General features: G+C 42.2%; 1 protein-coding gene, 1 long non-coding RNA gene and 1 other non-coding gene across 5 annotated transcripts in view; all 3 read left to right on the top strand.

The window, feature by feature from the left end:
• The first annotated feature begins 708 nt into the window (after positions 1–708).
• LOC119481712 lies at positions 709–5,526 on the top strand. Of its 2 annotated transcripts, none has more exons than XR_005205246.1 (4): positions 709–905; positions 1,223–1,387; positions 1,609–1,750; positions 3,334–5,526. It is a non-coding gene; the product is annotated as an uncharacterized LOC119481712 (long non-coding RNA). The 2 variants fall into 2 exon arrangements; XR_005205247.1 differs by having other exon boundaries at positions 711–905; positions 1,223–1,330.
• A 113-nt stretch (positions 5,527–5,639) lies between these two features.
• Positions 5,640–5,711, top strand: trnaa-cgc. The gene has a single exon. It is a non-coding gene; the product is annotated as a tRNA-Ala (tRNA).
• A 269-nt stretch (positions 5,712–5,980) lies between these two features.
• The window catches only part of dtx4a (deltex 4, E3 ubiquitin ligase a), a 17,539-nt gene continuing 8,807 nt past the window's right edge, over positions 5,981–14,712 (top strand). Inside the window, exons 1-3 of one of the 2 annotated variants that reach the window (XM_037758777.1) lie at positions 5,981–6,193; positions 6,730–6,944; positions 9,335–10,517. In XM_037758777.1, the coding sequence (XP_037614705.1) occupies positions 6,737–6,944; positions 9,335–10,517 (1,391 nt within the window). In that variant the 5' untranslated portion in view covers positions 5,981–6,193; positions 6,730–6,736. Of the gene's footprint in view, positions 6,194–6,227; positions 6,545–6,729; positions 6,945–9,334; positions 10,518–14,712 lie in introns of those variants that run through there. The other variant, XM_037758776.1, reaches the window with a different exon arrangement.

Here is a 14,712-nt window from a genome sequence, read left to right as displayed (position 1 = left end):
TTTTAATTTTCTCATGATTGCACACCAGACACTCATGTTTATGTCCTCTCCTGTATAATAAAGTGAAAAATTACTGAATAGATTTGGTACGGCTGTCTTTGTTGGGTGTAGGGGCCGTGGCTGCCATGGCCACTGGAGTGAAACAGGATGTGGCTGACTTGTTCCACATTAGTAAGCTGAGCGCAGCGTTTGAAGTTGATGTGCTCTTCTGAGTTCAAATCTGTCGTGTATAATAAAAACCTTAATATCTTTGGATGGATCAAAACCTTATCTGGATCGTGGTTTAGTTATTGGGTCGTCCTAGGTTCATATAACACTTTTTGACTCCTTTTTTCCCCCAGTGTAATGTCAAACATTTATAGAATCCACTTTAAAAACTAAATTTTGAGGGTACGATTTCTTTACAAACCCTAACATCATGTTCACCTCTGCTGCCCTTTGTGGAGTTGAGGTGTTATCGACAACTGCTTGTATAAGGTTGAAATGAATATACTGTATCATGTACATTTCCTGTTGGGGAATTGTCGTCAGTACGTTCTTAAAATACACTTAATGTGACCTGCACCTGTGCCGCAAACTGAAAGTAAGTCAACTTTGCAGGGGGAAAAAATTACAATTGTGTTCCTCTTTCCATAAATACTTGCACATTTTTCTTATCTGTGTTCTCAACCACACCCTGCTTGATTTTGTCTTTAATCTGTGTTCTCAACCCCCTTCAGCCTCCACCTACATCTAAAGGGTTGCAGCAAGCTTTCTTCACCACATTTCATGCATGCACCCCCTCTCGTTTTCTCGCTGTCTCCTTCAGACACACTCACACATATGCTGTCACACGATTCAAAAGTACACTAGATTACTCAACTCAGTCTTCTGGCACCACTAACTTTATCTTCTCACAACTTTGGGTAAGTTTTTCTACAGTTTATTTCCTTCTTTTTAAAAATATATTTTGAACAGCCTCTTAACTCGTTTATGCTGCACACTTTTCTGTCTATTCTTAATTAATCTTAATACAAATGCCTCATGTTTTGTCTGCTCTTATTTAAATATATATACATCTATCCTCATAAAATGTATTGCACGTTCTGTATTTTTATTTATTTTTATTAAACATTATGATGCAACACTTTTTGTCTGATCTCTTGGAGTCTTATTAACCATGACTAAAAAAGTTCCCTCCCATGGCAGGCTGACTGATGCTGTTCAATCATAATTTTTACAGGAAACCAGCAACGCTGCGAGCGGTCTGCGAGCTTCCTGTCACTCGAGACAACACAACTTACAGTCGAATGAGATAGAGGCAATACAGACTTCCTGTCACATCTCCAGCGTGCGTTTGTATATTTGCAGTTATAAACCTTTGGCTACGTTTAAGCCAGCGTGGATGGTAACTTTCTTATTATAATTGTATCAGGATTAGATGTCAATACTGAAAGGTTGAGCAGCTTCTGAAATATAATACCACCTAGGAAGCAGAATTATTGGCATTTCTCAGTTAAACCTGAAATGCCACATCAAAATTTAAACGAATGGATAATATTTTTACGTTAAGCCATCTAAAGGTTTACCATGCACTGTTATTTATTTCTCTAATTTTCTTTTTTCTAGATCCCGGATACAAATTTACCAATGGATCTGATAAAAACTTCACAACTGCTTTAAAGTACAAGGAGTTTGACTGCAAAATTCTGCCTAACTGTGACACCAAGCCAGTGGGATTTTTCTACTCAGCGGGGAATTTTCTAAGGAGGTAAAGTATATCTCTAAATCTAATTCGTCTCAATTTTGTGGGATTTACAGTTTGATAATTTAGGATTAGCATGGTAGTGGCTAGAAGGGAGCCAGCAACCTGGGGAAACTCTTGCAAGATTGTTAAGGTTAGGCATTGATCTTAAATAGTTAAGGTTAGACATTGATCTTGAATAGTTAAGGTTAGGCATTGATCTTGAATAGTTAAGGTTAGGCATTGATCTTAAATAGTTAAGGTTAGACATTGATCTTGAATAGTTAAGGTTAGGCATTGATCTTGAATAGTTAAGGTTAGGCATTGATCTTGAATAGTTAAGGTTAGGCATTGATCTTGAATAGTTAAGGTTAGGCATTGATCTTGAATAGTTAAGGTTAGGCATTGATCTTGAATAGTTAAGGTTAGGCATTGATCTTGAATAGTTAAGGTTAGGCATTGATCTTGAATAGTTAAGGTTTGGCATTGCTCTTGAATAGTTAAAGTTAGGATAGGTCGTCGGGCAGCGAGTCTCGCAAGAGTTTTTGTGGATCTCAGATCAGATGTCGCAGTTTGCGGGCTCCCTTTTAGACACAACTCTATTAAAGGAATCGTTTGACCTTTTGGGAAATAAACATGTTTGTTTTCTTGCTAGATGAGAAGTTCGATACCACTCTCATATCTGTATGGTAAATATGGAGCTACAGCCAGCTAGCATAGCTTAGCATAAAGACTGAAAACAGAGGGAAACAGCTAGCTTGGCTCTGTCCAAAAATAGAGGTGTAAAATCGACAATTTGCTGTTTTAATGGGGGTTATGTGCTGGGATGTTTCTTTGAGCCTGGAGCCTTTGAACAGAGCCAGGCTAGCTATAGACTGTATATAATAAGTGGACGTAGTCACCGTGACGTCACCCATTGGTTTGTGAAGTGCCGTTTTGACGCCTCGAGTTTGGCATTTTGGCCGTCACCATCTTGGTATTTTGCAACCAGAAATGGTGCGAGAGCATGGAGCTAAGTACAATCGAACGCTGATTAAGACATATTTAGGCGACCAAAAAGGTTGTAACTGAAAACACACTGTGAAAGGGTTAAAGTTTTAAGACGAAAACACGGACAACACCCAGACCAGACAATGCCATGGTAGCAACGTTAGCCACGCCCTAAAGCATCCCCTGATTTATGGTCTATTTGACTCTAAATGGGATCATAATTTACTAAATGAACATCATCTTGTATTGAAGAAGACTTGAAACTAGCAATTGAGACCATAAACTCATGTTTACAATGTTTACTGAGGTAATAAATCAAGAGAGAAGTAGGGTCATTTTCTCATAGACTTCTATACAATCAGACTTCTTTTTGCAACCAGAGGAGTTGCCCCCTGCTGGCTGTTAGAAATAATGCAAGTTTAAAGCACTTCAGCATTGGCTTCACTTTTCAGACCTGGAGATAGCCCAACTGGTTCAGATGTGAGCAAATAATCACTTTCCCCAAAATGTCAAACTATTTCTTCAAGAGACAGTGCCACTGAACACAAAAACATTCAAAGAAATGAATAAATCCCAATGTTTGACCATGCTAACCCCCTTTCTCTCTCTCTTCACTCCAGGCATGGCTGACGACGTCGATTATCAAGTAAACACTCCGACTGTGCTGACCCTTTTTTTCTGCCTGGTAGGCTTAATTGTGTTGCTGATCTTCTTGTACATTAAGTTGAACAAGGAGGCCAATGGAAAATATACGGTGCGGCGCATGGTGTATAAGGAAGGAGGGGTCAGGGACCGGGTGAGAGGGGCAGCGTTAGTTGTGGGGACGCGTCTCGGAGTCCAGCTGTGGCCTCAAAGTGATACTGATGAAGATGGAGAGGAAATGCAGGAAATCCAAGATGAGGAGGGTCAGGTGGAGGATGGTGGTAGCAAGGGGAGTGACAGTGAGGGAGATGACCGGGAGGAGGATGAGGAGGAGGCTGAGGAGGATGAGGAGCAATGTGGTAAGGCAAAGGGAAAAGGAGGTGACTCTTCAGATGATAACTCAAGTCTGTTGAGTTCAGAGGCAGGGGAGCAAGTCAGTCTAAGGGATCAGACAGAGGAGAAAGTGAGAGAAGGTAAAGGTGAAGCAAGTGGAGGGACTGGGTTGTTGGTAGATCTAAAGCAGTTCTCTGGTAGTGCCATCTGGTCTGAGGAAGAGGGGGGTTCAGGCAAGGACAATGATATGACTGTACTGTGAGAACAGTAATGAAATACAAGGGAGGCTTAGGAAATAATACTGAGGTCATGTGTCCCCTAATTAGCTGTGAAAATAGATTTTCTGTGAATTGTATTTCCCCAACATGAAAGTCTAAATGCTGTTCCACACTGCCAGGAGCCAAAGTAGTCTAAAAATACTGGAACCACCCTATAAAACAGTTTTTAATTGGAGAGTGTAGACTCCCCCAGGTTACGAAAACCCCATAAATCCCCCCCTAAAAAACACTGAAAACAGTGTCCTCAATTGTAGCTACGGCTCTGGTTTTTAATTCCACTTCCTGTTGAAGCATCAGGATAAAAAGGCCATTGATGAATGAAGCTGTTGTGAATACGCAGGAGTACACTGGATTGGATTTTGAATGTTTGTGTACGAGTTTACCTTTTATAAAGTAGTCAAATCAAACTTTTGTATTATTGTGTCAGCCTATTGCATGCTGTATATTCTGTGTTTTTTTATTGCTTTTTTTTGTAATATATACTGAAAGTAAAAACAAAAAAACAAAAATAGATATTACTATTTCATATTACTGTGTTCATATTGTTCTCAATGTCATATGTAGAGCTGAGTCCATTAACTGATTGAACGATCCACAGAAAAGTTATTTTTTAAGCAAAAAAAGACAACATTTTAATTTTAATTTAGCTTCTCAAATGTGAACTAATGTTACAGTGTTGAATATTACTTAATTACTTAATAAACTTACCATCAAGTGCCATTTCATATGTTAGTTAAGCTACGTTGTGGCCTATAGTGTGTAGTAAAAATATAGATCAGTAGTAATCATCATGTTGAATGTACTGCAAAACTACAACATTAAGCTCTATATATCTTTAAAGGGTATAATGATGACTCATGAACTGAAGCTACATTGACATACATGTAAATATATGACCTACTTTACTCTGTTAATGAATGTATTGAAAAGCGGTGCCAGTTCATGAACAGTTTTGTTTTGCAAAAATGTTTTCATTTTAAGATATTGTACACTGTAAGAAAATTCATAAAAAAATGACGTTTTCATATTAGTACTGCCTTTTTTTGTTGAGATAACTAACATTACAACACATCAAAATGACATTAGTGGAGCTGAAACAGTCCATTAATTGATTGAGCGATCCTCAGAAAAGTTATTTTTTAAACAAAAAAATACACAATTTTAATTTTAATTCAGCTTCTCAAATGTGATCTAATGTGATAGTGCTGAATATTTAACTTGTTTGGGACTGAGTCAAACTTACCATCAAGTGCCATTTCATATGTTAGTCAGGCTACATTGTGGCCTAGTGTGTAGTAAAAAAATATAGATCAGTAGTAATCATCATGTTGAATGTACTGCAAAACTACAACATTAAGCTCTATATATCTTTAAAGGATATAATGATGACTCATGAACTGAAGCTTCATTGACATGCATGTAAATATCTGACCTACTTTACTCTGTTAATGAATGTATTGAAAGGCAGTGCCAGTTCATGAACAGTTGTGTTGGCAAAAATGTTTTCATTTTGAGATAAATGTACACTGTAAGAAAATTAATAAAAAAGTGACATTTTCATATTAGTACTGCCTTTTTTTATTGATAGAACTAACATTACAACACATTAAAATTACATCATTGGAGACAGATATGTATAAAAAGCATGTTTCGTTGGAACCATGTTGTCCAATGGGGATGTAGCTCAGTGGTAGAGCGCATGCTTCGCATGTATGAGGTCCCGGGTTCAATCCCCGGCATCTCCACTCTTTTTAGACGACTGAATACTCATAAAACATATCAGAAGAAGTGGTAGATGTGGAAAAATATGTGCTACTACAAAGAAAGAAATAAAAAACATTTAAACACAGTTCATACAAAGCAATTAAAGTGTGCGATGAGCACACGTTGCTGATTGGCCAGACGGAGCGCTTTGCTCAAATCTGATTGGATGTTGGAGCTCTCTTGGAGGAGCGTGAGTGTGGGAGTGTTTCACGCACGCGAATGTCAAACATGTATTTTTTGCACCGGCCAAATCACCCATCATCATCAGTGGTGGTGGGTGAGAGAGAGCCACTCCATCGAGACACTATGCATGAAGTGAGTCAAAGAAGTAGCTGCATGGACACATTATCAGCAGCAGTTATGTAACCAGATTTTACCTCAAGAATGATGATGGATAAAGCACCCAAACTGTTCCAATAAAGGATCTTTGACTGGGAGACACTGGAGCTGCTGATCTGACCTGGTAAATATCTATATTTGTATTTTTTTCTTTCAGGAATCTGCCCAGATTGCACAGATTTGGTAAAAAGAAAAAAAGAGAAAATGCAACCTTGCACAGTGCACGATCTGTCACAGTAACCTACTTCACCACCACCACCACCACAGTGAGCATCCACCAAGTTGCATTTTCCTCCTCCTCTCACCCTAACTTGATTGTGCCGGAGAAATGATTTCAGTAGACGTCACTCATCTGCATAGAGGGAGTAAAATGCAACCATCCTGCGAGGAGCACTGACACTCTGCACTGAAACCCTCTATTAAAAAACAAAAAGGACCTATAATTGCTGCATAACCGAAACTACAAACATGGAAGGTACGCTTTGCATGTCATGCACAAAAAATATATATATTTATATATATCCACAGAAACACATCTGGGTTGCAAGCTGTCCAAGATGGATGCAGCGCCGCTGTGCGCAGGGATGCACGGCGGAGCAGCATCTTTAAAAGCCCATCATCCTATCACATATATGCCTCCTTTATGTTGTTTTCCTGCAGGAGTAGGATGTTACTAGCGTCCGCCGTGGTGGTCTGGGAATGGCTGAACGAGCACGGACGCTGGCGGCCCTACAGCCCGGCTGTCTGTCATCACATCGAGGCAGTCATCCGGAGCGACCCGCGGTGTGGTAGTGTCGTCCTCGGCCAGGTGGACTCTCGCCTCTCGCCCTACATCATCGATTTGCATTCCATGCACCAGTTCAGACAAGACACAGGTGAGAAGCAAGAAGAGAGGAGAGAGACACACAGGGTGGAGGAGGGTGGAGTGGTGGAGCCGGGCCTGAGGTGGTGGTGGTGGTGGTGGAGGCCTGTTTTTTTTTTTATTGCTCATCATGTGTTCATCTCTTATGTTGATCCTGCTCCATGGAGTTGATGGTATAGGAGTGTTTTTGCTGCAAGGTGCTCATCAGGGTATTTTGGTATTTTTTTTTCTTTTAGCAATGTGGCCTTAACAATAACCCAGAGGAAGAAATAGACCATTTAATTGAGCCTTTTGCCTTCAGATTATATTTACCAGATCATGCAAGGTGGCTTCTTATTTCTGCAGTATTTTTTTTATTATTATTATTTTTTTAGATGTTACATTTTAAAGGACAAGGCTGTGATTTTTGAAAAGGTTTAAAGGTGAGTCATTCTGGTAGGATCTGTGTGAGTTTGCATCATGTGGCACTTATAGGGTGACCAGGTGTCCCACTTTACCAGGGGACTGCACAGCATTTTGCTCATCATGTGTTCATCTTTTGCAAGCCCCATTATGTCGATCCTGAAGTTGATGGTATAGGAGTGTTTTTGCTGCGAGGTATGGCTTCTTATTTCTGCAGTATTTTTAATTTTTTTTAATTTTAGATGTTACATTTTAAAGGACAAGGCTGTGATTTTGAGAAGGTGTAAAGGTGAGTCATTCTGGTAGGATCTGTGTGTGTTTGCATCATGTGGCACTATAAGGTGACCAGGTGTCCCACTTTAGCGATACCCAAAGCCCAGGTATCCTTATCGGTATCGGGATGGAAAAAATTGGATCGTGCATCTCTTATATTGAGACGATGTCCCACATTTTTATTGGCTCCAACCACTGCAAGACAGACACTTTTCTAAAGTCTGTCTTTTATCCAATGGCTGTGAAGAAAGCAGGGATAAGGCTGTCATAACTGTTTGATGTCAATCAAACTGCGCACGCCTGGGTCAAGTGCAGGTTGACCCCGTCACCGTCTTTGCTACGCTATACCCAACAGGGAGAAGTGTGAGTCACAAACTATGCAGATGTAGGCCGAATATGATGGAAACTACAACAAAGACTACTTATAAGTGGGTGAAACCGGTGTAAGGCAATTCTCAGAGTTGTTTTTTTCAAAAAGAGATCAATGGATTGCATTCGGGCAAATCATAGAGGTAAGGGGCAGAATAAAAATGTTTATTTTTTAAGTTAGACATTATATATCAAAATTTAAGACTACCTCTCAGCATTGTCCCACATCCTCCCACACAAACATACTCTTTGTCCCACATTAGATGTGTCGGGATCTGGTTTCCCTATGTGGCACAGTAGCAGCGGAAGTGTCCAGTCATAGTCCCAGACACACTGCCATCAGTACCACTGTCTTATATAGCAGAATATGAGCATAAGAAATCATCTTTCGCAAGACAAAGATAGGCAAGCAGAGCAGTAAGACAAAGCGGGGAATTGTCAGATGTCTAACTTTGGCAGAGAACCCAACATTTCCCCTCTCTCTCTCTCTCTCTCCCTCTCTCTCTCTCTCAACATTGGCTGACAAAAGCCTTTGTGAAGTTTGTTTTTCCAAGCTGAAATGGGGGAGGCGAGCAGGGTGCCCCAGTCTAAATAGGAGACAGGGTGGAGGAGGAGGAGGAGGAGGGTGGGGAAGAATTTCAGGAGTCTGAGGTCATTGATAAAAACGGGGTCGATGGGAGCAGATCTCATGAATGAGCTCCCTTGTTGTCTTGTAGGCCACACATACTGTATGCTACGAAATTCCAATTATATTTGTGTTGTGTCATATCTGAGGTTATTTTTGTTTCCAGAGATGTTTTGCTATATGTTTCATCCTACATGTATTTCAAATTGTGCAGTATACTACGGTAAAATGTCCATGCAAAGTGCATTTCTTTTGTGATGCCAAAATAGCTTCGTCTTACACACGGGATTTGATATGTGAAGGCTTTACAGTGTGAAGACTCTGTGGACTAGTTTCTCTGGACACCCTGGGAAAGCAAACACAGCCAGCTTTGGGTCGGATCAAGGCTGCCAGCCAATCAGAATTCGGAACACCGTGTGCTGTTACCAGGGGCAACCTGTTTGCCCAAATTCTTCTCAAGCAAACACAGACATGTTGAATTTGTTAGGGTTGCAATCTACTTGTCCACAGTAAATAGAGCCACAGTAGTCGGCCACTTAGACTCCTATTGCAAACTACCTCTCATCACCAAGCGTCACGGTTACAGTACAAGTCGTGCACATGTAGAAAGAAGCAGTAAATCTGTCCAAAGTGCTATTCACGGCAAAATGCAAAATGACTGTATTACTAACAGTAGTCAAAATCTTTATAATGTGGATGAATCTTTTGTTCTGACCTCCTGATCCCTGCCTCAGGTACCCTCCGACCGGTACGACGCAGCTTCTACGACCCCACGTCAGCGCCAGGCCAGGGCTGGTTGTGGGAGTGGGAGAACGACTCCGGCAGCTGGACGGCGTACGACACGGAGGTGGGCATCGCCATCCAGGCAGCGCGCGATCGCCAGCAGCCCTGGCTGGACCTGGCGCCGCTGGGCTTCTGCTACCTCATTGACTTCGAAAGCATGACCCAAATCAACGGGCAGACGCAGCGCTGCCGCCGCATCCAGCGCCGCGCTGACCTGGCGTACCCCCTGGTGTCCGGGCCCCTGCCCAAATCCCACCACGCCTGGGGGCCCATGTCCATGCCCAGCCACGGAGGACTGCTCGGCGTAGATGTGTCCGGAGTGGGCATGGGGATCCGGATGAGCAACAGCGGGACCGGAAACGGAAGCGCGTACCCCAGTGGTGCGCTCCCTGCCTCGGCCATCACCTCCTTGGGACAGCCCTGCGCTTGTCAGCAGTGTATGTTGGTGCTAAGTGTCAAAGCCGGCGCCATGTCTGCTCACACTCTGGGGCGGAGACCGCCACAGACCAAGCCACCTAGTCCCAAAATCAGCAGTTACTCCGTCCCAGGAGGGTCGTACTCACTAACCCTCCCTCGACCTCCCACCCTGTCGCGCTCTTTTTCCCCCCACAGGACGTCCATAGTTGGGGCGACAGGTGGCTACAGTCTAGGCGGTATGGGTGGTGCAGGAGGTGTAGGAATGGTCGGCGGTAGCGGTGTTGGCAATGCCAGCTTCGGTTACGGAGGAGGCTTCACCCACTCTCTCTCCCTCCTCGGCTCAGCTACCGCCGCCCTCTCCATCTCCTCCACCCGCCCCCCTCCTCCGCCTCTACCCCCTCCGCCGCCGCCTCCTCCTCCGCCCTCCAACGCGCTCTCATCAGTCGCCACCTCCCCCCCTCACCCATCCACCTCGTCCTCCCTCTCCGCTTCCTGTTCTGCCCCTCCAGTGCCCGCTCCGGGCCCACCGCCCCTCATCTCCACGGCTGCCTCCACCTGCACGCCCTCGCCTTCTGCCCGCGTCCTGGGTCCAGTGTCTTCATCTGGTGCTGCTGCCTGCGCAGCCCCCCTGCCACCCCGGTCCAGCCTAGCAGGGCTGAGTCGACCCGCACTGCAGCGCATTGCCATGGCTCAGTCACGTGCCCTTATCGCCTCTGGGTGAGTATACAACCGCTGTAGTAGTGTGTCAGTTCTTTTACAGCTCTATCATCCAAGAAAAGGTAAGGAAACCTCTGGGAGGAAAGTGTATGGATTTCCAATGGAGCATATAAAAGCAAGCTTTGTTATTATTCCTACAAAAAAAAGCCCATCAGAAGAATTCAAAATTTCTCGTATTCATTTTTCAGTTTAGTACCAACATTAAAATCTTCCACTCACACTACCTGCCCAGCACCAGTTAGTGACAAACTGGTGACCAATTGTGGCTAAAAACAACGGTCTGCTAACATGTTAAATATAAGAATAAAAGCACATTTATAAACATATTAACAGACAAAACTAGGTCTGTCAAAGTTAACGCAAGTATAATGTGTTAACGCAATCGACCTTTTAGAGGTTGTAGCGGGGTCAGTTTTAAAGCTAGAGTGAAGATACTGGCATCATATGAAACTAGAAAATAGGGATTCCATTGGTACCAACCATGTCATACTAGCTTGTCGCAAAGGAGGCTAAATAACGCTCCAAACTTCCGGTAACATTTTGTCCATGAAAATCTGGCATGGCCATTTTCAAAGGGGTCCCTTGAACTCTGACCTCAAGATATGTGAATGAAAATGGGTTCTCTGGGTACCCACGAGTTTCCCCTTTACAGACATGCCCACTTTATGATAATCACATGCAGTTTGGGGCAAGTCATAGTCAAGTCAGCACACTGACACACTGACAGCTGTTGTTGCCTGTTGGGCTGAAGTTTGCCATGTTATGATTTGAGCATATTGTTTATGCTAAATGCAGTACCTGTGAGGGTTTCTGGACAATATTTGTCATTGTTTTGTGTTGTTAATTGATTTCCAATAATAAATATATACATACATTTACATAAAGCAAGCATATTTGCCAACTCCCATGTTGATAAGAGTATTGAATACTTGACAAATTTTAATTTAAGGTACATTTTGAACAGATACAAAATGTGTGATTAATCATGGACAATCATGCGATTCCATATTTCATTCGATTGACAGCCCTAGACGAAACAAATCAGAGAACAAAAGATGGGGAAAAAAGTAAAAGTAATGGAATTTTTAAAAAGTATATAAGCAGTGGGCAGTTTTAATGCCAGCCTGTTAAAGAGGACCTATTGTGCTTTTTTCTTTTCCTTTAGTGTGTTATATCGTTTTTTGTGCGTGTAAAAATTCTGCAAGGTTACAAAGCCCGAAGTCCATGCAAAAGGGAGTTACTCTCCCCCAAAGAAACACTGCTCCTGAACTGCCTGAAACCCCTCGCTTGTAACGTGGTGATGTCATCAAGTAACACATGTGCATAACACCTGTCTAGCGGCTAGTTTGGCACGCCCTCAAACAAAGCTAGTAAGAGCGGAGCTGGAGTGGAGTCCGAAGAGTTTGGTTCGGTTGACCAATCACAACAGAGTGGGCCAGCTGACCAATCAGAGCAGACTGGGCTTTTCGGGCGGGGCAGGAGCTCAGACAGAGGGGGAAAAGAGGTGCTGCAGCACAGCCGGTATGAGAAAAATAAAGCGTTTTATGAACATCAAAGCATGTAAACATGTTCTAGTAGAAACCCAAAATACAAGTATGCACTTGAAAATAAGCATAATAGGTCCTCTTTAATGGCCACTTATTATTTAATGTTCATTCTTATGACATCTTCGCACTGACTACATCCCTTATCAATATCCTGTATATGAAACTAAATGAGACCAACTAAACAAGAAATGTAAGACAATCACTTTAGACGGGACTTTGTAATTTGTTTGAAGCCCTCATTACACAGTGTCTGAAATCAGCGCTCATTAGCATTCATGAGCCTTTAATCTTTGTGACAAAGTCCAGCGGGACTCGGGCTCGTTCATTTCCACGGAAAAACAATGAGGAGCATTCACACTGAACAAGCCGAGCGCTCACAAAGTGTTTCACATTCCAGACATTCGTCATGCAAACGCTTAATGATGGATTGATTTACTTTACACACACAACCTCATAGGCATGCACAGCACATAGTTTGGACATAGCTTTCATGCAAACAATTTGTCGCTCAAGGCCCAAGAAATACAAAGACCCTGGAAATGATTTGATGTGTGTGTAAGCACTTGGGCTGCTAACCGTAGCAACCAGTGTGGACCAGGGGCAGGTTTACTGAGTTATCTGGATAACTTTGCTGTTTAAAACCTCAAATGTGAAACATGGGCTGATTGTAAAAACCCCATCTGGAACGGGTCCGTAACATCTGGGATGCCCATATCTATATGGAATGCTTGATATTTCCATCAGTGGTCTTTTTGTCCTGGAGCCAGGTCCTTGAGTTTGAGCACAATCTCCACAACAAAAATCCAAGATGTTTTCAGATGTCGTCTTGTGGGCCTCTAGTTTTAGTATGCAGAGGGGTGTATCTTCATTCATTTGTTCGCAGTGTAGCTAATAAAGGTGCTCATAAAAGTTCCAAAATTAGTTGTGCTAGTTGCGTCACCAGTTATACTGGCAGATGTTATTCATTTAGACTTGGGTTGAATGTTTTCACTTCACTGTGCAGAATGATGTATGTGCAGAGTTTGTCACTAGAAGACCGTGGAAAATGTGTCTGTGCTCACCTTAAAGTAAATATTTCAGACGTGTTTGTACGACCATGACTTTGTGACATCACAACTATAGTTTGGAGGCCAATATGCAACTTACACATCAAGTGTGATGTGGAAACTTGAAGCCTCCAGTGCACATAATAATCCGAGAATTAACTTTACTATGAAGTAGGAGATATCTTGTTTCTAGTAATTAAACTTTCCAAATGAAACTATTTGAATATATATTAGGGCTATCAGTGCTTGCTTTATGCAAATGTATGTATATATTTATTATTGGAAATCAATTAACAACACAAAATGACAAATATTGTCCAGAAACCCTCACAGGTACTGCATTTAGCATTAAAAAAATATGCTCAAATCATAACATGGCAAACTGCAGCCCAACAGGCAACAACAGCTGTCAGTGTGTCAGTGTGCTGACTTGACTATGACTTGCCCCCAAACTGCATGTGATTATCATAAAGTGGGCATGTCTGTAAAGGGGAGACTTGTGGGTACCCATAAAACCCATTTTCATTCACATATCTTGAGGTCAGAGGTCAAGGGACCCCTTTGAAAGCGGCCATGCCAGTTTTTCCTCGCCAATATATAGCGCAAGTTTGGAGCGTTATTTAACCTCCTTTGCATCAAGTTAGTATGATAAAAGCATAGGTTTTGTAGTTTCATTTGATGTCAGTATCTTCACTCTAGCTATAAAACTGAGCCCGCTACAACGTGAAAATCACAAGTTGCTTAATGTGTTCAAGAAATTAGTGGCATTAAAATGAATTTGCGTTAACGTGTTCTTATCGCGTTAACTATGACAGCACTTATATTTATAGATTCTGGATTTTTGTATCGAGGGAGAAGAAGATTGTGTAATTTTAAAGAGGACATGTCATGCTCATTTTCAGGTTCATACTTGTATTTTGGGTTTCTACTAGAACATGTTTACATGCTTTAATATTCCAAACACGCTTTATTTTTCTCATAGCGGCTGTGCTGCAGCACCTCTTTTCACCGTCTGTGTGAGGGCGTGCCAAACTAGCCGCTAAGCAAAGTGTGTTACTTGGTGACATCACCACGTTACGGAAGAAAAGGCAGGATTTCAAGCAAGGGGTTTCAGGCAGTTCAGGAGCAGTGTTTCTGTGGGAAAGAGTAACTCCCTTTGGTGTGGACTTTGGGCTTTGTAACTTTGCAGACCTTTTACACGCCCAAAATAGGTCCTCTTTAAGAATTTTTACTAATTATTTCACTTTTATTTTGGTAGAAAATCCATATTAGACACAAATTATCGTTCAAAGCAGAGTCCTCTTACATGTCTAAAGACTCACAACAGTTTTCAGCCTCAGTGTTAGTGAATGATGGAAGTCACAGTATCCAGGTGTCATAGCCAGAGGGCGCTGGTTAGCAACATATCTGTGGTCAGCGTTGCAAAGAGGTTCCGAGAAGACGTTTGAACCAAGAGCACTGCTGCTCCTTCATTATTTTATCATCCCTCTCTGTTTTGCAGCTGGCTCTGCCTTGGCAATTTGTTTTCGAGCATCTAGACTTCATCAGCTTCCAAATATAGCCTTTCCTTTTATAACATTCCCCTCACAAGTCTCAACTGAA

The sequence above is a fragment of the Sebastes umbrosus genome, chromosome 22, assembly GCF_015220745.1.
Source record: "Sebastes umbrosus isolate fSebUmb1 chromosome 22, fSebUmb1.pri, whole genome shotgun sequence".
NCBI lineage: Eukaryota > Metazoa > Chordata > Actinopteri > Perciformes > Sebastidae > Sebastes > Sebastes umbrosus.
This window is presented reverse-complemented; position numbering and strand designations above follow the sequence as displayed.